Source organism: Malurus melanocephalus, unplaced genomic scaffold, assembly GCF_030028575.1.
Source record: "Malurus melanocephalus ecotype Western Australia unplaced genomic scaffold, MMel_1.1 scaffold_112, whole genome shotgun sequence".
NCBI lineage: Eukaryota > Metazoa > Chordata > Aves > Passeriformes > Maluridae > Malurus > Malurus melanocephalus.
In genome coordinates, this window is record NW_026623344.1 from 1,621,994 (window position 1) to 1,646,774 (window position 24,781).

At 41.1% G+C, this 24,781-nt stretch overlaps 1 protein-coding gene across 7 annotated transcripts in view; it reads left to right on the forward strand.

Moving 5' to 3' along the window:
• SOX5 (SRY-box transcription factor 5) overlaps positions 1-21,893 on the forward strand; it is a 282,661-nt gene extending 260,768 nt beyond the window's left edge. For all 7 annotated transcript variants that reach the window (XM_057369514.1, XM_057369516.1, XM_057369515.1 and 4 more), the window contains exons 12-15: positions 7,474-7,582; positions 8,447-8,620; positions 14,782-14,998; positions 18,277-21,893. In XM_057369514.1, coding sequence (XP_057225497.1) covers positions 7,474-7,582; positions 8,447-8,620; positions 14,782-14,998; positions 18,277-18,580 — 804 coding nt within the window. In that variant the 3' untranslated portion in view covers positions 18,581-21,893. The remainder of the gene's footprint in view (positions 1-7,473; positions 7,583-8,446; positions 8,621-14,781; positions 14,999-18,276) is intronic.
• The last annotated feature ends 2,888 nt before the right edge of the window (positions 21,894-24,781 follow it).

Consider the following 24,781-nt stretch of genomic DNA (forward strand, 5'->3'; position numbering starts at 1 on the left):
TGTTTTCATGTAAAAGTCCTGACTTGCACTATCTCTCAGGGATCATAGTGAGAGAAAATCAGGGCCTCATTGTCCTCCAGAATTCCTACTTCCCATCAGTTTCTTTCCGAGCCAAATAATACACTTTRTGAAGGAAGTCATTCCTTCTCAAATAAAGAATTAAAAAAAAACTCAAACCATAGGGATCTGCGATCCTTGCCAACTTATTGAAGAGTTTCCTCCTTTTACTTCACTGGACTCTGTCATGCCTTCAGTGCCTTTAAAGGTACTGACTTGATAACCCATAGAAACCAGAGCCCTGTGTCCACAATGCACAGCAAAGAAAATGACCATATAAATTCCATCAAGTTCTTTCTGTGAAYTGGTGTCTGTGACTGAGAGAAGAGTAATTAAATGTCTAGGTCTTTTTGGTCACTCTGATTTTTTTTCTCTGTAACACTTCATAAGGAACCTCTCTACTGAGTCCATATAATGCTTCCTTTAGATTAAAAATCAGATGCAATGATTTCTAGGCAGTATTAAAGCAATATGGATTTTAATAYGTATTTTTAAACAAAAGATATAGTTCCTTTACCAAGTGATGGAGCCCCAACTTAGACTGCATAATTTTGAAAGAAGTTTCATAAAATCAGGAAAAGCCACAAATAAAGAACATTCTTTTATTTTCTTGCTTCTGATGCTGTTTTTAGGTTCTGTGGGTGGATTATTCCATGAAAAATAGAGATCTTGGATAAGCAAGATTGAAAGAGCTGAGGGGGTGGTGAATGCATTGTTTCTTCATACTYGACTTTGATGCAACAACAACAAAAAAATCTCCCAAATGATAACTTGCTGTGGCATTATAAATAATCTTTCATCTTCTTTGGTGGTCCACAGAGTTTATATAATTGGAAGGCTAAAATCCTTCTTTGTTGTTTCTTGCCTTTTCATTAGTACAGTAGAAGACTATAAAATTGTGCAGCCAGAAGGGGTTTAACAATTACTGAGTCAACATTTGAAAGTCTCACTCTTTTTATCATTTTATGCGTGTGYTTTTTATGGGTTTTACAGCCCTGCAAGCGTTACTTAAGCAAGGTCCCTTGCAATGGTGGATCTATAATTGCTTTATTTTTATTTTGCTTTCCCTGGTACATATGCCATCAGCAAGAGTTATAATTCCATGCTCACAAAGAAATTACAAGCTTGAGATGGTCACTTTTTGTAAGATCCAGGAGTGCTACTTTCAGTTTCTGAAACTATCATTCTTACTAAGGATCCTTTAGCAAGTCCCATAATGTGTGACTCAGTTTCCCTTCTGGTGAACGGAGCTAATAATCCTGCCTTTCTTTGTGAAATGTTGTGGGTAATTCAGTGATGAGTGAAGAACACTTGGACAAGGTGACACACTAAAAAAAAAAAAAAACTCTAAATCAAAAATCCCTCTGAAAAGAGCTGGAAATTCTCTTACAGSAGTTAGAGATGGAACAGGATCTGGGCCATAATGAGGTTTGGACTGGGTTATAGACAGGGTGCACAGTACCTGTTTTGAGGTATTACCGTGCAGGAGTAGAGTCTGGACCGCAAATAATTCATCATGTGCAAACCTCTGGGCACAGCTCTCACTATGGCCAATGGTTCCCCCAAGTTTTTCCAGCTCTGTCATCCATAATGCCTGCCTACCTCATGTTTTCCACATTTGGTAAGACTGTGGATGAAGGTTTTAGAAGTCAGGCTATTCCGATGTTTATTATTACAAGAGTCAGAGGGATTGCACAGAAAGATTACTTCTACCAAGTCTTCACTTGTGTTAGATGGATCAGAAGACTCTTCATCTTTTTGGAGAGCTAAGGAAAATATCATGGTGTTGAATGGATAGCACCTGGTGCCACCAGTGTCTGACAATTAAATATGTTTTTCTATCATGAAGTGAACTTTAATTGTGGGATCATAGCAAYTAATCGGCCCAAAACTTTAGGATTTGGTGCATATTGACCAAGGTACGTGTTGGAAGGGTTGATATTTACAGGCCTTTTTTTGGGAAGGAGATGTGCCTCAGTATCACAAGCCACATCAGATATTGTCACAGGTCCTGCTCAGCAATCTGAGATAAAAACTACCCTATCAAAACTCAAATCTATTTGAAAATACCAYCTTTAACATTTAGATATGGGAAATACCTGGACAAACTGTACCTGGAGGGGGAGGGAAGAAATGAGATGCACAAAAGGACAGAAGCAGGCAACCATCTGTTTCTTTTTAATGTATTGACACTGACCAAAGGTAGTAGGCACTGTGTCCATCAGTGTGTTTGGAATTCTTAGAAATTATCAGCAAGTTTCTCCTTGCAGTCCATAGGTAACCAGTTTTTTCCCCCCCTGGCCTTTCAGTTCATTTGGGATATGAAAAGTAGGAATGTGAAGTGATATTCCTGAACACCCCTCCTCTAGAATTCTATGCTGGCTGTTTCTCCGCAGGCATCAAAACCAAGAGAAGAAATATTCCTGTCAGGGAAAACAGAGGTAGGGTGAGGGGGGCAGCAAAGTGAAGAGTGGACTGCTTCAGTAAAAGTGCTAACCTTGAATTATGCAATCGGAAAAACAGCTCTTGCCAAAATGCAACTCCGACAGAGTTCAGAGTGCCGGCAGCGTTTGCCAAATACCCCAGCCAAAAGGATGTCTCAAAGAGGGGGAGGAGKGATCTGCTGCCATATGCCCAGCATTCACAGTGTTCTGGGAGGACTGTGGAGTCCTTCAGGAATGGAGGTGTGTAAATGGTCTCAGGTGCACCCTGCCACTGGTACCGTGATCYGGTACGAGATGGGAGCGCTGAGGGCAGAGGGCAGATCTGTCAGGATGTCTTTATTTCTGAAACCTTCCAAGGTTTTGCTTCACTTTTGTGGGAGGAGTTCTGGCAAACAGGATCAGGCTGTTCTACATATGTTTTGACTCTTCTTGTTTTATGTTTCTTCTATGAAAGAGACTGCAACCAAGTTCTTGTCATTTTTAGATCAATGTTTTGTTAAACTACGACAGCTATCCATGACAGAGAGCCAACTAACTTTTGCGGCTGACCACAAAACTGAGTCTGACTTGTGGTGCTTAGTCATTTTTTATTATTTTTTTTTTACATGACACATTCCATGTGTGTATGTGTTTTTGTTCTTTTAAATATAATTAGAGCATTTCTAGGAGCTGCAGTATGAATCAATCTTCTTCGGCAGGTTAATTTCTTTGATTAATAAAGTTTTAGAAACTTCTCATCACATTGTGGCTATTAATGAAACCTCTCTGGTTGTACTTTGAACAATTGGGCTATTGTGGGATTGATTGCTCTCTGCAGTATTATCTTCTCTGGTTTGCCCATTAGAATTTTAAATGATCTAGTCAACAGAGCTCTTGATACCCCTGCAGAGACTCTCTCCTACAGTCCGATAGAAATGACCACTAGGACGTCCTTCATAAAAGGAAAATATATTTACAACWTGTCTTTCAGCCTTCTGAGGTCTGRYACAAAATTCAGAAATKCGGAATCACTTCACATTTACCAAGAGATGGCCATGTTTATTCTCCTGGAAGGACAGGAATGTTCCTTGTTGTTTGTTYCTCCTGCTTTGTGCTGTCTGATTTTTAGCAGGTCTCACAAGCGATTCTTCACACCTGTCTCCTGGGTTTGGAGCAACCTTGCCTGTTGTTCCCAGCAGCATTTGTTCCAGGCTGCAGTAGATGCCACCTGGCATTTTTCCCAGGATGAATAGCATTTCATAGCTGAAACAAAGGGATGTCCTGCTGGACCCAACWTGTTTGTACCCACCTTTATCTCTGGGCGAGGCCTCAGCCTGCTACTGCTTACACTGCTAATCCAACACAGCACAGTGGTGGCAATTCTKGGAATGTGTAATTTGCTTTTGAATTATAATAGTGATGATGAATAGATCCTGGTTTTGTATAAACTTTGTATCATTGTGGATTTCATCAGAAGTTCATATGTAGGTATCCCTGTCTGTTGCAGCTGTGGGGGAGTGTGGTTGGAACTGGTTGATCTTTAACGTCCCTCCCAACCCAAACGATTCTGTGATTCTGTGATTCTGTGATTCTGTGAGAGGAGGTTGGGATAGCAATAACAGCAGGTTGCCAGTTTATCTGGGGTTAGAGAAGAAAAAAATTTTATTTTGTTTCTTTGGAGATTCCATAAATACTTGCCCATAAACTGAAATTCGGCAGAAAAGGTAAATAGGTGTTTCCATCAAAYGAAAAGCAGTAAGTCATCAACCGAATGCTTTCAAGCAAAACAACATAGAAATTCTGCTTATCCCCCTTCAAATATTTAGTGATTGTGAAAGTGTTTCTCTCTGTGAGGACTGGGGAAAATCAGCTGCTGTGTGTTTAATGGAAAGAGTGRAGGACAGGAAATCGCAACACTGCTGACATATAGTCAGACTTTTGCATCCTGCCAGGGTGTTACTGATCTCTTTCTGCTCTCCTAATACAGTTTYGTTTGGGTTTTTGAGGGGGGCAATTGGGTTGTTTGGTTTTTTTTAATGGCTTGGCTTGGAAGGYATCTTAAAGATCATCTACCTCCAAYCTCCCTGCCATGGTCAGGGACACCYACTRGACTAGATTTCCAAGAGCCCCATAAAACCTGGCCTTGAACCCTTCCAGGAATAGGATATACACAGCTTCTCTAGGCTGTCTGATCTAGAGCCTCACCACCCTCACTGCAAGAATTTRTCCCTAAAATCCAGTGTAAAGCTCCTCTCTGTCAGTTTGAAGCCATTCCCCCTTGTTCTGTCCCTCAAGACCCTTGTAAAGAGTCTCTCTCCATCTTTCCTGTCGGTTCCCTTCAGGTACTGAAAGGCCTGAAATTCGAAAAGCCCTAAAACCTTCTCTTTTCCAGGCTGAACAATCCCAACTCTTACAGCCTTTCCTCATAGAAGTGTTGTTGCAGAGGATCAGGCAAGAGCAGGCCTTAGACTTGTTATTGCCTCTGTGTTTTTTAGACTTAAAACATTTTTGAACATTAAAACAGAAAAGTGCAGCTGGCTGCTTTGATCCTCTGTTTCAAGAACAATATCATGGAAGTTATTTTTAGCTGCCATTTTATTGTTGCTGGTTTTACAAATTTAACTAGCAAGGAGTAAATTGTCCCCATATTGAAAAGGTGGTCTCAGTAATCCTCGTGTTCCAGTTCCCCTGAGAGCCACCTCCATGCTCAGGGCTGCACGGAGCAGCCTGGGAATTACACGCTCCCCTGGCATCCCTTCATGGCTCCTCTTCCATCACACCTGGGCTCCTTCACTTCATRTGTGTACCTCAAATGCTAAACTCTGCCCCACATGGATCATGGCAGAGCATCTGTGGACTGGTTAAGTCAGGCTGTGATGAACGAGCTATACTTGGTGTGTACCTTGCAGGCAGCATTCCGGGGTATTCACTGACCTCGGTACTCAATCAGATCATGTCGGCAGAGTGTGGCTGGGAATGGAACTGCCTCCAATCCAGGAGCTGCCTTTACTGCATAAAGAAAAAGCTGTTAAGCTCGTGCCCTTTGCGCTCTCAGCTCTGTTTCTCTAAGAGGTTTATAYATGCTTCAAGAAAAGTCTGCAACAGAGTAACTACCCTCCCCCACAATATACCCAACAAGAGAAAACGTTCTTTTATATTCTAGCTTGGTGGCAGCATTTTAAAATGATTCCTGACAGGAAAATTTTTGAACTCTAGCACTATGAAGTTGATGGTAAATAGTGTGCTTTTTTCTGAGGAAAACCTGTTGACTTCCATTATATATCTGCAATCCATTTGGAAGAAATACAAAGTCAACTTATTTCTGACTTTTTGACTTCTGACAGGCTGCTTTGGAAATGAGAGCTGAGTTAAAACCAGTGGATCAAAGAGTGTGGTGAAGCTAAATGCCTGAATAGTTCAGGTGCTTATTTGAAGCTTCTCCAAGCTTTCTGGATCTGCTGTGCCTGGTAGTGTTATGGGACCCCTTTTGCTTGGGATAGGCTGAGTCTGCTGCACAAGCTTTTCCTGCAAAAACCGAGAGGATAACTCATATTGCACRCTTTCCATGGTGATGTGTCAGGGTATAGACAGAGCACCAGGGGTGTGAAAGGGATTCACAGTGAAAATGAAAGTGAGGAGTAGGGAAGTTAACCTTGTGTTCCTTAAACTCCGTGAGCAAACAAAGTTGAACAGATTAGCCTTGTTTCTAACTCTTCCTGAGAAAATCTTTGTGCAGTGACTTACATGAATTTGAACCATTCTTTGAATTGCAGATGCAGGGACATCACATTGCAGGAAATGTTTCTGTATTCACATTGTTCCTTTTTTTCTGTTTTCTTCTGTAACGAAACCCAGTGACATTATTAGGCTACATAGAATAGTTTCCATGTGAAAAATGGAAGGTTTTTTTTAATTTATTGATCTTTTACAGTCATGAGGAGTAGAATAGAGCAAGGAAACAGAAATCTTTTCTTTCAAGAAGAAGCTCAAAAGAAATTTTTTGACTGGAGCCACTTTATTATCATTCTGTATCAAGTCATTTTCTTAGCTTTGCAAAAGGCACAGTGCCTGAGATTTTGAAATGTTAGTATTGCTTCCCTGAAGGATTTATTTTTAAACGTATGATTGTCAGGAAGATAGAATGCTCATGAGCAAAAGTCATTGGGAAAACAAAAACAGTTGGAAAATGGAACACCTTTGTGTTTGTAAAGTCAAACAATTCAGGGGGAAGTGAGGTGTTTTGACGAGAACATTGGAATTAATGGCCCTGGCACGTTGTTCTGGCAGTGTCTTTAGGCACCGCTGCAGCCTGACGGATTAATTGGCAGCACACAGCAGCCTGTTGCAATCCAGGGTTCACAGTTAGTTCTGACCAGATGAATGACGGACGGGGTGTTACTAAGGTTGGGCAAAACAGTCTGGACAAGAACACAAACTGCTGCCCAAGAATCACACTTTATTCAGGCTGACCCTTTCCCAAGGCCTGAATAAGTTTGAACTGTAGGGAGGTTTTATTTTCCCTATGGGCTGCTTCCTAAAATATTGCCTTTTAAAAAAGAAACAGAGCAAAGCCATCCATGTCTCTGTGCTTTGATTGCAGGCTAGAAATAGAGTGAGACAATAAATACATTGCAAAAGAGCATGTATCATCTAAACTTCCAGGCCAGCTTTGCAGTCCCAGGGACATAGAGAGTTGAAGYATTCTTCAGATGTACAGCCAATTTTATCATGCCTAACTGGGCCAATCTTTTCAACACTATGGAGTTTGCTCATCACTAGCTAATATTCAAGTTTTGAAAAGGACTTCGTTCTAGAGTCTGTAACTTTATCTCTTCCAGAAAAAAAAAAAAAAAATTATTCTTAAATATATGGCACAGTAAACTGTTGTGAATGGTTATCTAGCTTTCCTATCAACTCCTAAGTAAAATACAAAATTTGGAGTTTAAATATTTAATTGTTTTCCTGATCCAAACCCCGTCATCTTGCCTTATAGGACAAAACAACATTGGAGACCCTGACTCAGCAGCTGGCAGTAAAACAGAGTGAAGACGGGAAATTCAGCCACGCAATGATGGATTTCAACATGAGTGGAGATTCTGACGGTCAGTGCAAATGGCTTACTCTTATTTCCAGGTTTTTCTGTGCATATCAACGYGATCTGAGGAGAATCCAAGTGCTTTGGAGACATGTGAGGAATAYGAGCTGCTAGCAATAAGCGGCTATGAAATAAGGCAGGAAGAAGTGATTCATTGTGGGGTGTCTTAAGACTGGAGATGGTTTTTAGCCTTCTCTCTGCCCACTGATGTCTCAAGATGGGAACAAAAATGTATTTCTGATAATAAAAGGGGCTAAAGGAGACAAATATATGTGGGATCACACAGGGAATCCATGAAGTGTAGACCTGATGCTCCATAAGTGTTGTGTCCTCTGCATCTGTGGGAGTTTTATTGGTTTGATGAATAATGTTCATTTGTTTCTATGCTATTGCATATATTATTAAGGAGATATAAGCACAAAAACAGTCAAGTACATAAATATTTGTTTGCTAGTTAGAGAATTGCTGAAGTAGAAACACCCAGTATGGCCATCACATCCTTTCTGTCACAGAAAAGGTAGAGGATAGGTGACATGATCAGGATTCTGTAACCAAGAAAGGAAGAAAATAAAAAGTAAACCTGCATTGATAAATATATATTTGGCTTATGTAATCAAGCAGTAAAAGATGGCTTAGAAAAGCTGTTTAATGCTTTGTATTAAAAAAAAAAAAAAATAAACTCTTTTTCAGGTCTATACTATCCGATACTGAATTAACAGAATAACTAAACAAGACAATATACAATATATTAACCATTAATCTATTGTCACTACTGACTCATTGAATGTGCAGCACCTGACCCAGGTTACTGATGGCAGAGGAAGCTGTATGCTGAAACACAAGCTGGAAATGTTTTCCTCTTGKTTTTTAGGAAGCGCAGGAGTTTCAGAGTCTCGGATTTACCGGGAATCYCGAGGGCGTGGTAGCAATGAGCCTCACATCAAGCGCCCGATGAACGCGTTCATGGTGTGGGCTAAGGATGAACGGAGGAAGATCCTTCAAGCCTTCCCTGACATGCACAACTCCAACATCAGCAAGATACTAGGTAAGAATGATAGAGCACTGCTCTTCCACAGCAGATCTTGAAAAGATTTTGACTGAGTTGAGTGCAGCGCCTGCCATAACAGAATTGCTTCTTTCTCTCTTGCTCTTTAATTAAGGACAATGATCCAAGCTTCCCCTGTGCTGTCCAGCAGTGTGCATTAACCACAGCCTGAACTGTTCTTGTGTCTTTGTGATTGTTGAGATCATGGTGGTGATTTTGCCAAGCTCAGAAGAGAGATTAAGTAGCCTATACTTCCCAGGTTTTCCTTTTTAAATATGGGGGTTRTGTTTCTCCTTTTCAAGAAAGTGGTAACATAACCAAGCTGCCACAACTCCAACAGGATGAACAGTGGCTCAGCCAGTTCATCTGTCAAATCCCTCAAGACCTGCCAGACGCATCTCAGCAGGTCCCACGGACWTGTGCACCTTCAGGTTCCCAAACCTGATCTTCTCCTACCGTGGGTGGTTCTTCATTCTTCCATAACTTGAAAAGAATCCTAAAAATTTTTAAAAACTTGATTTCCATATTCTCTACTCTTCACATCCCAAGCAATATTTGTCATGAACATGATTTACAGAATCTCATGCGATAGTCTTCCAACTTTCACTACTTGATCAGTAGTGAAATACAGTCCAATGTTACTCATCTGTAACGGGCTGGATGATACAGCAGGTGACTAATGAGGCTCACTGAAGCCAGTGAATTACTGTTCTGCAGAAAATAATATACCTGTGATAAAATTAGAGATATTGCATTTTTCTGATACAAACAGCTGCAGGACCTAAGCATCCTTCAGGCCAGTGGCTAAGCAGGGAACACATTTACCTCTGCTGCAAAACTCACTTGATTTTTCAGGCTATTCAAGAGATGTAGTGCGATTACAAGGGCAGCACTAACYAGCTGCAGGGCTGGTAAATATGCTGAGTTTAGACTGGTCAGAGGTTTGAGGTTTACCTTGATTAGAGTGGTATTATGAAAAGTTAGCAGGGGGTGAGTGGAAATGAGATAAATTGGTTGGAGAAGCGGAATGTATTGCCATGGATGGCAGATGTGATGATATTAACCCATGATTTAAAGGGTGGTACGAGATGATTAGATTAGTTATGGGAACAGGATTAGAAGGCTAAATTGTTTATGTTGATGGCAAAATAACCTTATACTGGTTAAAAGGGATTATACTGGTCAGAGGTGTATGATGTGATTAGCCGGAGGACAGGGCAGTAATAGTTTTGGTCTGTTCCTAAATTGAGAGTAGACCTGGTTAAAYCTGTTTTTAAATAATCAGCTTCAGAAATCTACAAGATCATTCTGAATGGCCCTTTTCATATAGAAAGTACAAAGAAAGCTTGATGTTTTCCCTCTTAACTGATTGTTTTGGATAACAACCTCCGACAGCACGCTGCTAATTCATTCTGCTTAAAACAGGCGCTTGAGCTGGGCTGACATTTTACGCAGTCTCTGGGGATCCTGGTTGACATTTTAAAGGGCTTCTAAGCATTTTATAATACCCTAAAATCTGGTTTTAATAAGCCATTCTGCTGAAATTGTTAACATAAGGAATCACCTTTTACTATTTGGCGCTAGATCAGGGAGATATGGGGACATCTTTTTCTGATTAGATATACAGTAGTTGGAGTAAAATGTGCAAATTCATTACAGATCCTGTTGAGGTGACAGACAGTATAGCTGACTCCAAACTCTCTGTTTTGCTGCCAGATATGGGGGAAAGCGAGGTCTGAGGCAGTGAGAAATGATGTTTCTGTTTCTTTACAGCATCACATTTGATTTTTTTCATTCTACCTGTGCAATAGAGAGGGATGTCCCAACATCTTCCTTCTTGACAGAAGCATTACAAAGGTCTTCCCTCAGTTGCAAAAAGCCAGTCTTTTGAAGTCAGCAGGAARCTGTCTGTTAACTGGCGCAGGGTGAGCAACTAGAAGCTCGTAGTTCAGCCAGGTATTAGGGTCTCCTTATTAGAAAGCCACAATTTTTCTTTCTCATTTTTCCAGCAGAACTGCTGCACATTGAGGTCAGAGAGCTCATTGTTGCAGAGAGCAGCTTAGAGGGAGTTCTCACCAATTGAGGGTCATTTTTTATAGTAAAATGAGAGGAGGTGCCCTTCTCAGCACTAGAGTTCTCTAGGGATTATGTTTGACACTGCAGTATTATGTTTTGAGCATAAAAATTAGATACACGGATTTGTCACTAAATTCATCTGTGCATACGTTTGTCATCCATCTGTTCATTGCAACTTAAACTTGTGGATAATGATTTTTTTTAGTAAATTGTTAAAAAAGTGCTAAAATGGGACTGCTGGACCCTATCAATTTAATAATGCATTGTTTAGATATTTTGGTAGATATTTTAATTAATTTCACTGAGAAMTCTACAAAAGATTGTAGAAAAAAAATTAAATTAGTTGCTAGCTTCAGAAATTCTCTTGGGATGTATAAGTGTGTGTATAGAAATGTATACACACACCTGCACATGATGCAAAGTGTTTGTGTATGTGAGAGTGTTTTTAAAATTTAAAATCAGCCTGATTCAGGTACTCAGATTGAAAAATGTCAGTCTAATGGACTGAAAGTTAGAGAATATTGCAAAGAGCTGAAAATTCTCGTCAGAGAAACTTGGYTTAGAATCAGCAGTAAGCAGAGCTCTGAACATGCACGTGTGTGACTGAGCACAAGTGTCTGGGCACGGGTGAGGGCACCTCTTTTTTTCCCTGCACTCAAATATTTGCCCTCTCCAGATGTGTTCACAGTCACACACAGCTCTGTGTGGGCATGGCTCTGACTGCCCTGGCTCGCTTTAGGGGCAGGAGCTGTGCTCGGTGSTGAAAAGTCTTTGAATTTGCCTCTTTTTCCTAAATACTTCATCCATGGGATCAGGGAGAATTGTGCAGGAGTGCTGCTTTGTCATTATGCATGCATCCAGGGAGGGGAATGGGCTCTTGCTTTCATAGTCAAGGAGCAAAGCCTTGCATACTTGACCCACTCAAAGCTTTCCAACACAGATGGTGAGCAGAAAGCTCACCCAAGAGTGTAAACCTTCCCTTAAAAAGAAAGATTTTTCAAGTTTCTACAATCACACCTTGTTTGGGCTTGGGTTTGGCACCGTGCATAGGTACGCTTGACTACTAGTGTGTATTTATAGATATAATATTAAAAAATTACAGATAAAGCTATTACAAGCATATTTTGTCCAAACAGAAGGCATTTTTTKGAAAGTTTTTATATGTTGATTGATGATGCTCATTCGTAACTTACCCTGAGGATGGAAATCCAAAGATTAGAGTTATATATCCTTCAAAATTGCAGATTAAGACTGTTCAGAGAAGTGATTGGATTATGTAAATTACTCAGAAAATAAGTGAAAATGATAAAATGTAAAGCACGAGTGTTTATCATCAGAAAACCTGCCCTTTTTTAAAATTTGTTTTGTCAGCATTGTTTGTTTAATTATGTGTGATACCTCAAAACATACTAGTAAATTATATTTAGTATATTTTGTAAAAACAGTAAAGTCATAGTAAGAGGAGGTATCACTGAAGAAGGCAGCTATTAAAAATTTGCTGTGAAGAGAGGTGAAACTGCCAGGATTTTTTTTGTATTTGAGTTTGCAGCTCAGGAAGAAAAAAATATAATGAATGACATTTATGTATAAATATTGTATGTGTAACTGTATGTACAAATATTATGCATCAAAATTTCACTTCTTATGGCCCTGATCCTGCAAAAACTTGTGTTGTTTGCCTAAATTCACCCACTACTTGCAGATCTTGTCACAGGAGGGGGTAGGAATCTTCCTGCCCAGATCTGACTGTAGATTTGCAGCAGTGAACTGGCACAGAAGAGAAACTGTGCTGGAATAGAGCATTTTTGTGGCAATTTTGCAACAGCTCACTTTAATTTCTACCTTTCTCTCCATCTGTCTGTCTCAAAATATGTGTGAGTCCCTACATTGCAAGTCCCTCCCTGCATATAAAGAAAAGGTCAAGATTTGTTTAAAGATTGAGGTGTTCAACTTTTCTATTAATAAATAAAAGTTGATGCAGCAAGAGGAAAAGTGGCTGGGGCTGTTTTTCTGGGACATTGGGACTTGAGCAGGTCTGTGATTAGATGACTCCAGATTTAGGCCAACTATTGGGATTTTCTTTGCTGAAACACCAGYGTGTCAGTGCCTACCAGGCAGAATTTGGGCATCCTCCAGAGCTCATTCACTCCACCCTGAATTCTTAACATCATTCAACACAGGCCCAGTCTATATTTCCATTTTATACAGCATTAGTTGGTGTGCAGTGTTTTGACAGTCTCCATGTGTTTATCWCTGTGTCATTCAGCCCCAAATCCAGGAAGTGCTACATGAGGAAAGTTGGTGTCACTGTCTCTAGCCACTTTCTTTGCCAGAAAAGGCTTGAACTGCTTTCTCTGGAGGAGACAAGGCAGCTGAGCAGGATTCTGGTGACAGTGGTGCCCTATCAGGAGTTTCAGTCCCAATCCTAGAAGCCATCCAGCCATGCAGTTATGGTGCTGGCCTAAGCTAATACTGTCATCAAACTGTTTCCTGTTCCAGAGCTAGCTGGGGGATCTCTGCATGTTAGGTGTTGTAAACAGCATGAAAAATGATGGTTTTGACTCCAAAGCAATGCTTGCTAAGAAGGGCATGTCCAATGCTCCTCTTCAGGACAAAGGCATTGTTGTTTCTGCATCACTTATCTCTGGGTGTGAGGTCAGGCTGTACCACAAACTGCAGCATGGAATAAAGATTCAAAAAGCAATGGGGAAAATGGTGACAATAATCAGGAGGAGGCTTTTGAGAGAATGGAACTGTTTTCTTTCCTGGGGAAGGGATAACTGTGCTTTGTCTACTGCAAGTCTTGGGGSTACAGTGGGATAAGACCGGCCTGAGTAATAGCATGAGCTGAGTACACTGTAAGTAACCATAAAAAGTGAAGAACAAGAGGAAGTCAAGTATGACATACGACATTATGAACCCATTAAATTGAGATGCTATTCAAACTTTATTCCAATGGGAAAATCAACAATTTTCAAAAAAAGTTTTCCTCCTAGGCCACAGGTTTCACAGCTCGCCCTATTCCTGTTATTTGAAATGTATCTTACTCTGAAACACTTCTATATTTCATGGAAAAATAAAATAGGGCAACTGATTCAAGAACTTTTACTTTCTGCTCCCGTATTATGTCCTTTAAGAAACACTAGTTTATAACTTTCAGTAGGTATTTGAAAACAATTGTAAAGTCTTCGTTATATCCCTGTCTCAAAAACCCACATTCACATAGGCAGAAAACAAGGCTGCCAGCARTGAAACCATAGTGCAGCTCTGGGGAGAGATGTGCCAGTACCCCTGTGCTTTTCCCTTCACGACACACAGTAAATTCTGTAAGTTGGGGCTGGCMGTGTTGGCCAGGACTTAGTCTTGGAGTTACAACCCCACCGACATATGGGATAGATTATGGCTTTTAGAGGCATTGCTTCAGGGTCTTTGCAGGCTCCTGTACCTGACTGCAAAACATTCACAGAAACATTCACAGTCAGTTCCTATTCTGCTTCTCACCAACCTGGGAGCCAGAAGGACTCTCTGGAATGGCAGGAATGATTATGCTGTGGGCATGTGCACATCCAGATTTGATGGCTCGGTCCATCCGTGCATCACAGTGACCAGACAGCAGCACATGGGGTGGAGCCTCCTCTGAACAGGAGGTGTAAACAGGCACATGGCCAAGGGGAAGTGTGGGGACACTACAGAGTGGATTTGGTGTGTCTGTCCCTCCAAAATGCACCTCCTTGTTTCTGAAACAAAGTGTCAGGCATTGCCCATCATCAGGATAATGGTTTTGCTGCCTACCTGAAAGGCATTATAAGGTGGATCAATTTCAGCAAAATATTGATCAAAACTCTCAGTGCCATCTCTCTCTGCATCTTGACCATACCCAGGAGGTTTATGAGTCAAATACAAACAAGTYCTGAACCCTATCTAGAAGCTCTGACAGATTTCCAGCCCAAAGCCTGGAAATAGCCTTAGGTGTCTTGTTCTGGGTGACCTACTTGTATCTCTGCCTTTCAGTGTTTGGGGATGAGTAGCAGCTCATCTTTTTTTTTTTTATTTTTATTTTTATTTTTTGTTTCCCTTGGTGACAGGATCTCGCTGGAAAGCTATGACAAACCTAGAGAAGCAGCCATACTATGAGGAGCAGGCCCGGCTCAGCAAACAGCACCTGGAGAAATACCCAGACTACAAATACAAGCCCCGGCCGAAGCGCACCTGCCTCGTGGATGGCAAGAAGCTGCGCATCGGCGAGTACAAGGCCATCATGCGCAACAGACGCCAGGAGATGAGGCAGTACTTCAATGTTGGGTATGGGACCTTGCAGAACTGCTGCTTATTTCATCGAAAACAAAAAATAAAAATCGGGGGGAATTCTTGATTCCGTGTGGTAAATGTTACAGTTTGTTGGCAAGAGCGTTAGATATTGCTAACAGAAAATGAGGCTTATACTTTATAACAATGTGTTCCAGGAGGAAGTCAGGCAGTTTTAGAAATCTTTTTGTTGGCTCTGCTTTGCACTCATCTTAAAGCCTCAGCCAACTGTCTCATTTCCACTCTGATCATGAAAAAAAAAAAAAAAAAAAAAAAAAAAGCTTTAAGGTTTTCCAATGAAACATAAGTCTTCTAGTAAAGCCTTATAACTATTATGAGGCCTCAGAGAGAATATCTGAATGAATGTGTGGTAGTGCCTCTTGATCCAAAAGATACAAAAATACAAGTTTGCATTTGGTATGATCTGTGGCAAGCGGTCAGCAGAAGGACTGCTGAACACACTGAACCTGAGCTGGAATATAGACTTGGCTCAATTAAATTATACCAAGTGTGATGTTATCGACATTGTTCATTTGTCCTACCTGGGAGTGTCTTACATTCCAACAAGTAAAATGCCTTGTGTTGAGCAGGAATTTTAAGAAGACCAGTTCTGATAAACAGYTAATAGATCAGTTTGATGTGATTAGAATAAAATCTGCCTAGAAGACTAGCATATATTTTCCTTCTGCAGGGATTCCTTGGYTTTGGTTACAGCAGATCAAAAAGAATCAGAAGTAATGAAATATTCCACAATGTTTCTGTATTCACTCCAGAAAATTAAAAGCTACACAGTGATCTTAAAAAAAAAAAACAAAACCAGCAACAAGAGCAACCCTCCAAAATAAAGGAATTTGTGTTCTGTTTCATCTGAATTTGGAATTCTTTTGATATTAACTGGGTTGCACATCTCTTTAGTCAATGGCTAGAAGTAGCAGTAAAGGAGAGAACATCTATCCAGTGGCTGTTAAGTGTCATCAGACTGTGTTTTAAACAGCTACAGTGTGCATTGTTATAATAAGCTGCTCAGCAGAGAAATTTGAGCTGCTTAACCCTGTGGTGCTGGCAGGTCCAGGGATCCCAGTGGTAAGCACTGAGACAAACACAGGGAAGTCGGCCAACATTCGGCATCAAGAGATTAAAAAAGAGGAGGGGGCCTTCTGGAAAAAGAATAGGTGGCAAAAGAGCCCTCAAAACACTGCTTATCTGGTTAACATGCATGCCTCATCATGGGGAAAAAAAATTAACCTTGTAATATTCCGCATACAGAAATTCAGCTTCCCAAACAAGGCTGACATTGAAATCAAGACATTTCTGGAGGTAATTTGCACTGGGGCACCAGAGCACAGAACCTGGGGTGAAATCTTTGTGGAAGCTGCTGACAGAGTGGCTGATGGCTGCAGTGGGGTTGGTGTGTGATGCCCCCAGTCACAGCACTGCAGTTGCATTCCTGGTTTAAGTTCCCCATCTGTTGCATCCACCAGTGCAGGTCATTTAGGGCTAAACTCCTAAACACCAGCCCATCTCCTGCCTGGGAGCCACAGTAAGTGCTTGGTTTAACAGGAGCCATGGCTGTGCTAAAGGCATCACAGTGGGAAGGATTGGGAATTTTTTAATGCTTCCCTATCTCAGTGCCCTCATCTTCAGTGGTAGCGCAGCAATYGTGGCCTGCTGAGAGCCCTAATACATTACTGTCTGAGGACTGCTGCAAGATCCTCTAGGCTGGACATCCCATAGAAGTGGAAAAATGCTATTCCTAAATAATTTAAATTTTGAAAAGCACTCTGAAAAGCACCATTTAAGTGCAAAGTGTTCCTATTGTTAAATATTAAAAGCAATTTAAGTGTGCTGAAYCTTGTTGCAGAAATGCTGACTCCAGAAAACAAAAGCCTTCCTATTGAATTAAGAATAAAATGCAAATTAGATCTGCTCCCTACTTTAAGAGCTGTATCTTCTGCTGAGACAACTTTGAGTTGTTTTAGATACGTGGCAATAAGGGCTCCGTGGAGGGAGGCCTTGCTTGGATGGCAGGCAGGAAGTATCTGAAAATGCAGCAAGCAATTCCAAACAAGTGYAAAGCTGTTTGGCAGGGGAAAGTCTTTCAGGATCACTGTGCTGTGTGAGGCTTACTGTGCAGCCAGGGCACAGGCAGGCAGGGAAACAGGGGAGGGTTTCATTCTTAATTAAGAATGTTCATCTCAAGAGGCTCTCCCCTGTCTCCTGTGGCAAGGCTTTTCAGTGCAGATGGACACACCGCTGATGACATTACAATGTGCAGCATGTACTGAAGAGTATTACTGCAATGGAATTACTTCATGCAGCAAGGAAACAAAAGGAGCATGAATTTTAAACCCCTAGGCTTGTTGGGACTCTGAAGCTTCTCAGGGAAACAAACACTAGTATAACGCAGCTAGTGTTCTTGATGCAAAGGGAATTTCTGTGGCCTGGAATAATTCTTCTTTCATTACTGCAGACAGGTTTCCAAGGCTTAGATGCTGTATAAAGGCRTCCTGTAGAGGATTTTCTCAAATGCTCATGTTGCTTGCTTGCTTTTTATTTATTTTTAAATAATGCCTGCYTCTGTTTTAAGTCTGCCTTTTCCAACAATTTTATCCACCTTCCTTCAAAGAATCTGCTTTTCACAAGGGCTACTCCCAGTGGAAACTAACACTTTCCAGAGGGAGGCCTTTAGTGATCCATCCTATAAACCCATGTTGGCTCCAGGAAGCTCAATGTTCCTCTCCCTAGACATGACCAGGTCCCTGAGTGAATGTGGAGTAAGCATTGTCTCTGCTTCCTCCTCATCCACTGGCATTTTCCTGCAGCACCTCGCCATTCCTGTGCAATCTCTGTAAATCTTGCTGCCTCTCTCCTGTTGACAATTTATGCCTTGTTACTTTGACTTTTGTGTCTAGTCCTGATAGCAGACTGGATTATTTAAGAGGAAGATTTTCAAAATAAGTGGGTGTTAAGTTGGACCACAATTGGCAAGAGTGTTTGTGATTGGCTGGCACCCAGCTGATCCAGAAGAGAAGTTTCCCTCACAAGCAGGAGACCTAAAGCTGTGTAGTTCAGGTACCACTAGAGGTGTTTGCAAAGGTTGGGTTTTCTTATCAGTGGAGTTAGTTTGGGCTTGATGTTCATTTGTGGAACATTGTTTGGTGACSTTTATATAAGGTGATATTGAAATAAGAGTTCCTCTGCATGCCCAAGAATAGATGCTGTTGAACTTGCCCTCCTTGCATTCCAACATCCTGTCACTCTTCTCTTCCTGTCAGGCAACAAGCACAGATCCCCATCGCCACGGCGGGCGTCGTGTACCCAGGAGCCATYGCCATGGCCGGGATGCCTTCCCCACACCTGCCCTCGGAGCACTCGAGCGTGTCCAGCAGCCCCGAGCCCGGCATGCCCGTCATCCAGAGCACTTACGGAATCAAGGGCGAGGAGCCGCACATCAAGGAGGAGATGCAGCCCGACGACGTCAACGGAGAGATCTACGATGAGTACGATGAGGAGGAGGACGACCCCGACGCGGACTATGGCAGTGACAGTGAAAATCACATTGCAGGGCAAGCCAACTGATCGGGGTCCCGATGGCTCATGACCTGCAGGACTTCAAGGAATAAAGAGAAAAGAGAAATAAAGCCCCATCTGGTTTATCCTTGCCAGTGGCCAAGCACATTAACTTTCTCATACACTGACTGTTACTTTAACTGTTAGTCTTAACTAGTTGGGACATCAGCTGACTAATAGACATCAGCCTGCATCAGAAGAAAAAAGGCTCAGAAGAAAGGAAACAAAGACAACGACAACAACAACAGAATGATATAAGCTATGGGTAAAATAATGCCAGTAATTCAGCTGCTATACCCAAGCACTGAAGTCTTACCCGTCGACCTTTTATTATTATTATTTTTTTTTCAAATAAACTTTATGGCTGTTTGTTCTACAATGTTCTAGAAATTCTCACTCAGGTACACAGTGCCAACAAGTGGCTTGTGAATGTGTTTTGTTGTTTTGTGCTACAGTTTAAAGAGAAATAATTTTTTTTTTTTGGTAATGCACCTGACAGGAAAAAAAAAAAAGATAAAATTCCTTTTAACCCCCCCTCTGTCTCCTCCTCCTCCTTCTTCTCCTCCTCCTCCTCCTCCTTCTCTTCCTCCCTGTCAAATCTGGGTCAGAAGTGTGTGTGTGTGCGTGCCTGTGCGCGTGGCTGGCAAGGAAGGAAGTGGGGAGTCTCTTTCTGTTCACCCCAACAAGCAATTATTTCCTTTCAAGAGAGGACTTCTCTTCATCAGTTGCACACCATACTGAGTCTTTGAGCAAGTGCCAAATTTGTACTAAAGCGCTGAACTAGTCCAATTTGCTTTTCTTTAGGTTGGTCTCTTCTTGTTTTGCTTTTCTTTGGCTTTTCTTTTGCTTCTTGCTCTGTCTTAAGTTAGGACAGTGTTGTATCTTAGACAATCCCTTGAAGAACCTGATATACCAGCAGCTGGTGAGATTAGACATATATTTTTGGTTTTGGTTTTGCTTTCTAAAGGAAACTGTAGGTGCCGTTCTCAGGTGAAAAAAAGAGAGAGAGAGAGACATAAAAAATTTAGAGAAAAAGTATTTTATGGTCTTGGATTTTCATGTGTGCGTGTTTATGGTACTAATAAGAATAATCTTGGACTATTGTGAGCAAAAAGCATGTTCCAGAATGAAGTTCTGCACCCTCCAAATGACTTGGTCTGTAAGGGGCCYTTACTTTCAGTTTACACTTCAAGTGGCAGCATAAACAGCATAAAAAAGGCTTGTCCAAAATGTGGTTTCCTCTGTACAGGGCACAGCAATTGGAAATGTTCCCTCTTCACTGAGCATAATTTAATTACCACCAACTGTGTCCAGTTCTGATGAACTTGTACCTTTAGGGCGGTTGAGTATTGAATTCTGATTCAAATGGCAATTTTTTTTTTTTTTAACTGAGGTTTTTTTCTCCTGCGCCTTGGCAAAAATCCTTCTTGTATCAGTGGAATATTGGAGGAGGAAGGAAGGCTAACAGCTTTGAAGAGATTTCCAAAGTCCAAGTGCAGATGTAAGAACCCGAACCGTTGTAGTTTCCTTCGCTGCTGCCTCTCACAATTGCAACATTATTCTCCTGTGCTGAAATATTTTCAATGTTGTTCTAGAGCACTTAAATACATTGCTTGGGCAGTTTTGTGTTCCTTGGATGACCATAACCAGATGAGGAGGGTGTCTGGGAGTTGCTCTGTGCCCTGGAATGGAAAGGCTTGGGATCTGCTGAGGCAAAAGCCTTCCTCTGAATTGGTTTTGTAACTGAGGATGCCCAAACTTATGTTGCTTCCTGGTAAATTCCTGCTCCCAAAGGGAGATTCATTGCTGCTGTTATCACCTGTAACATGTAAAATTAGGCTCATGCATGTCAGTGGCAGTGAGATCCCAGCCCAAATACTCACCAGAACCCTGGTCACCACTATTTGGCAACGCTGAATTTGCAAACAGTCCCTTAATCTGGCAGATTTAGCCCTTGGTGCAGTCACCCAGGTGCAGGATGAATGGGGCRGGTAGGAGTAGACTGGGAAAGGGGGGAATGCCTCTCCTTGCCTCTTGAAATCCCACTTGAAGTGTAACTTGACCTCTGCAGACCTTSTGCAAAGCAAACAAGCAAATGCCATTGAAGACATAGGACAATACTCCAATGAGCGGTTTGGACATGTGATAGTTTTACCCTGCAACATCTCTTTTATTTTTCTCCTGTTTTCCCTGTTTTGATTTCCACCTCTGCTTTGAAAAATCCTTTTCTATTTTCTCTCTCTCAGAAGATTTGCTCTGAAATTATGCTTGGAGTAGCTGATCATATCCTCCATGTCAGAGAGGGTTCTTTTTTGTTTGTATTTTATGACTGTGTTGGGTTGGGTTTTTTTTTTTTCCAGTTGAACTGCCTCTTCTTGCTAGTGTTGTAATGGTAATTATAATAATAATAATAATGGTCAGCTGTTCCCAGATTAGTAAATTATGTATAATTTATTTTACACCCCCCCTTTTTTAACTTTATTTTATTCTGTTCTAATTTGGCAGTGCAGCAAATGAAGCTGTTAGGCTATTTAAAATGGATACCCCTCCCCACCTTACCTTTTTATATATATATAAATATATATATATACATATGAAAACAAATCGCTTCTTCGTCAGCTCACGCCATTTCTCTTTCTTTTATTTTAATTTTGGCCCCAGCCATGTCAACTTCTGATGTTTATTATGATGGAGTGAATTAATGGGAGTGTTGTTTTCAATCTTAATTAACTTCTGCTCTCTCATCACTCATTTTAGTTATTTAATTACACCAGTCATTTAGAGCCAATTTTTTTGAAGCACTCTGTTTGGATAAGAAGGAAAAAAATAGACAATTGTTTTTATATCATTATTATGTACAATGTGAAAACAGATATTTGCTCCTTTTTTTTTTCTTTTTTTTAACTTTTAAATTTGTTCCCTGTCTTTGTGAACAAATTACTTCTGATTCTTGTGGGTTCACCTCACATTTGCTGGATGCTTGATTTCCACCACGTAATAGAGACTCTCTGGTTTAATCGTGTCACTTCGGGCTACCAGAATACTTTGTTTTAGCTCCAGGTAGGTGCCACTGTGGCAGGTGGGATTGGAGCAAGTCTTGGAGGTGTGGGCTGGGAAAGGTCGGTGGGAAGGAGGCCCTTGGACTTCAGTGGGACCAAGTTTCAGCACTGAATTCTGCAGGAGCCGCTCCTCGAGGCAGCCTGGTGGGACGGAGCCCTTCTCCGAATATCCTGTTCATTTCCTGCCACCTCGGCCAGGGCTCAGCTGAACAAGTTGATTTTGTTCCGTGCACATTCCCATCGGAGAGACTGTGCCCCGGCCTGGCCTTTGGGAACGGGGAGCATTAACAGACTGTCCACCTCCTCTACATTTGGGAACTTGAAACCAATGCAGAAATGTAAAAAAGAAAAAGCAAAATAAGGCCAAAATATGAAAACATAATTTTTTAAAAAAAGGCTCTGGGGTTCCAAACCAGCAAAATACTTAATGTCTGTGCTGATGTTTTCTTGGGTCCAAGGATGAGCACCCATATATCCTTCAGCAGTAAAAGACCGGATTTGAAAATCAGGCACTGTTTGTCCCTCTTCAATTTCTTGGGGGAAAAAGACCTAAGAAAAACCAACAAGGCAAAACATGCATTTATAAAAATATCTTCTTGTCTTGTTTCTTTTTTTTTTTTTTTTCCTGGGTTCTGTGCCCTGGAGCATATAGAAAAACCAGGTTAGAAGAGATTAGGATCGCATTAACCTAAAAGCTCATTGAGGCCCTAATGCTGAGGTGGGCTCTGCTCCTCTCTTCCCTGGGAACCTGGTGAACCAGGATGCTCCTGGTGAGCTTCCTGGGGTGGGGTGCACAGAMCACCTCCTCCTCAATGTGGGGAGCCACTGAGCATCTTGTGAGCTGGAGAAAGGRCACCACTAGCAGTGGGGAAAAGGGGAAAAGAAAGGAAAAAAACTGAGTAACTTGCTTCTAAGCTCAATTAAATAACACAGAGTATATCCTTTTTTCAATTTATTCATGCCTTATATTAGTAAAATAGGATTTTTAAGTGCATTTAACATCTTTATTTAACCGTTCCGCTATATTAATCAGGCCCCCAGAAAAGAACACTAGCTATTATTATAGCATTTAATTAGTTTTGTAACCAAATCCTCTTATTACGAATGCATATGGAAGAAATTCTTTCTTCGAAGACATTATTTCAAAGATTTGGTTACTGCAGTAGACTGTCTTTAATTAAATCATTTTTTAGAAAGTAAATTGTCTTTAACCTTTTTACAGCACATTTTCAGAGCTTTTTCTTTTTAATCCAAAGAGATGAGCTGTTATTGTCCCCGAAGAAGCCTCTGACATCACGTTCGTARCATCAAAAATAATTATACTCCGTGGAAACGTAGATCTTCCTTAGCAAGAATTCATCTGCTGTAAAGAACGGCAACCGTGTGGTATCTCGGACATTTCAGGGCATGGCGTATGGGATAGGAAGTTTTTTGTCTGCCCACTTCTCGGTAGAACCATCCCTTCCATTTTGCAAATAACTGTGTAATTCACTAGACGTGGATTCAAGTGTATCCTCAATTCACAGGGCATGGGCTGGCTGTTTAGCTTGGTTTATATTTACATTTTTTCAACTTTATCTTAACTTGTCAGTTTCCCAGATTGAAGAACATGTCAAGTTCGTTTTTTCTACTGACTGATTTCTCTACTCCCCAGTGTTTTTTGTCACTGGTTTGCTGAAACAGTATTTATATAGCTCCATTGGCTCTAAAGCTCTTACTCCTTCTAACGTTTTGGATTTTACAAGTGAAATGAAAATAGAAAAGAAATAGAGACAATCAAATGCCTGGAGCTTAAAACAAAGTATGTGCAACCTACCATCTCACTTGAAATTTAATAAAAGAAATAATTATGTAAATATAACATAGAGTTATAGATTTATATTTTGTTCATAACACATAGTGTAATATAAGTTGTATATTTTCATGTTTTGGTTTTATGTTATCATTCATGCCACAATAAATGAAAAAAAACAGGAGTTGATGTACTCTTTAAAAAAAATACAATGTGGGTTGCCACCATCCTGGGTTTTTGGTTTTGGTTTTTTGTTTCTTTTGCATTCCCCTTTTTCAGTATTATTGCCCTGCAAGGCACCAATAAAACAGCAAATGTGTTCTTTACCTATTCTGTGGTCTGTTTCCCACTTCTTATAGCAAAGGGTCTGCTAACAAATTTTCCTGTCAGGAGAACAAAACAGCTGGACTCAAGAGCAGAAAATGAGATTTAGATTCAGCTTTCTAGTCTGCTCCAAGATTCAAGGTTTTCATCAAATCACAGGGGTAAAAAAAAAAAAAACACCCCATCTTTCAAATATTAGCATTAAAACAGAAGGAAAAATTGGTCCCTGAACAATGAGGTACAGTGCAATTTCAAGTCCATTGTCAGGACAACAAAAGGATGGCTGAATGCAGAGGTTTGGCCCGTGCCCACCTTCCCAAGCTGTGTTCTGTTTCCATAGGCTCATCTGCTCAGAGACCAAAGCATGCTCAGGGAAATACCCAATTATAAACACCGATGACACAAAGCTCTGAAAAAAAATAGCTCTGCTCATAGTTAGTCAAAATGTCCCAACATGCTGCCTAAACAGTTCATGAAGTTTTGACAGCAGCATATGGCACAAAGTGGGATGAAATGAATTTGTACCTGTTTTTGACAGTAAGTTATTCTGATGGGTGCTTACTCTCAAGTGCCTACGGCTTGACAGATGCCACTCTACGGTTCCAGATTTCCTAAAGGGAAAAGGCAATATTTGGGAAAGCAGGAGGTAGCTGGTGGAGATCCTGTGAACCTGTCCCCACTATTTTGGCTTGCCAGGTTGTTCTCTGTGCTCTTCCTGTAAGTGGGGTGGCACCTGAAACATCCCACAGGCAAACCAGAGGTCTGCTCTGGCAGCTTCCCAGTCCAGCCCAGAGCACCTGCAGAGCACCTGTCCAGTGGGAGTGGAAATGGGCCTGAGAAAAACCATGATGGTGATGGTGGCTYAGGCCAGTAAAGGTCAGAATCATTTAACCCCATAAAACCCCATAAAACCCCTTTTTCCAGTACTGTTAGCAGCATGTGATGAAGGGGCATCTCTTTGGGGCTTACATGGCACACACTGCCCACCTGGACCTGGGCAGGACTGAACTGGTGAGGCCTTTTCACCACCCCTTT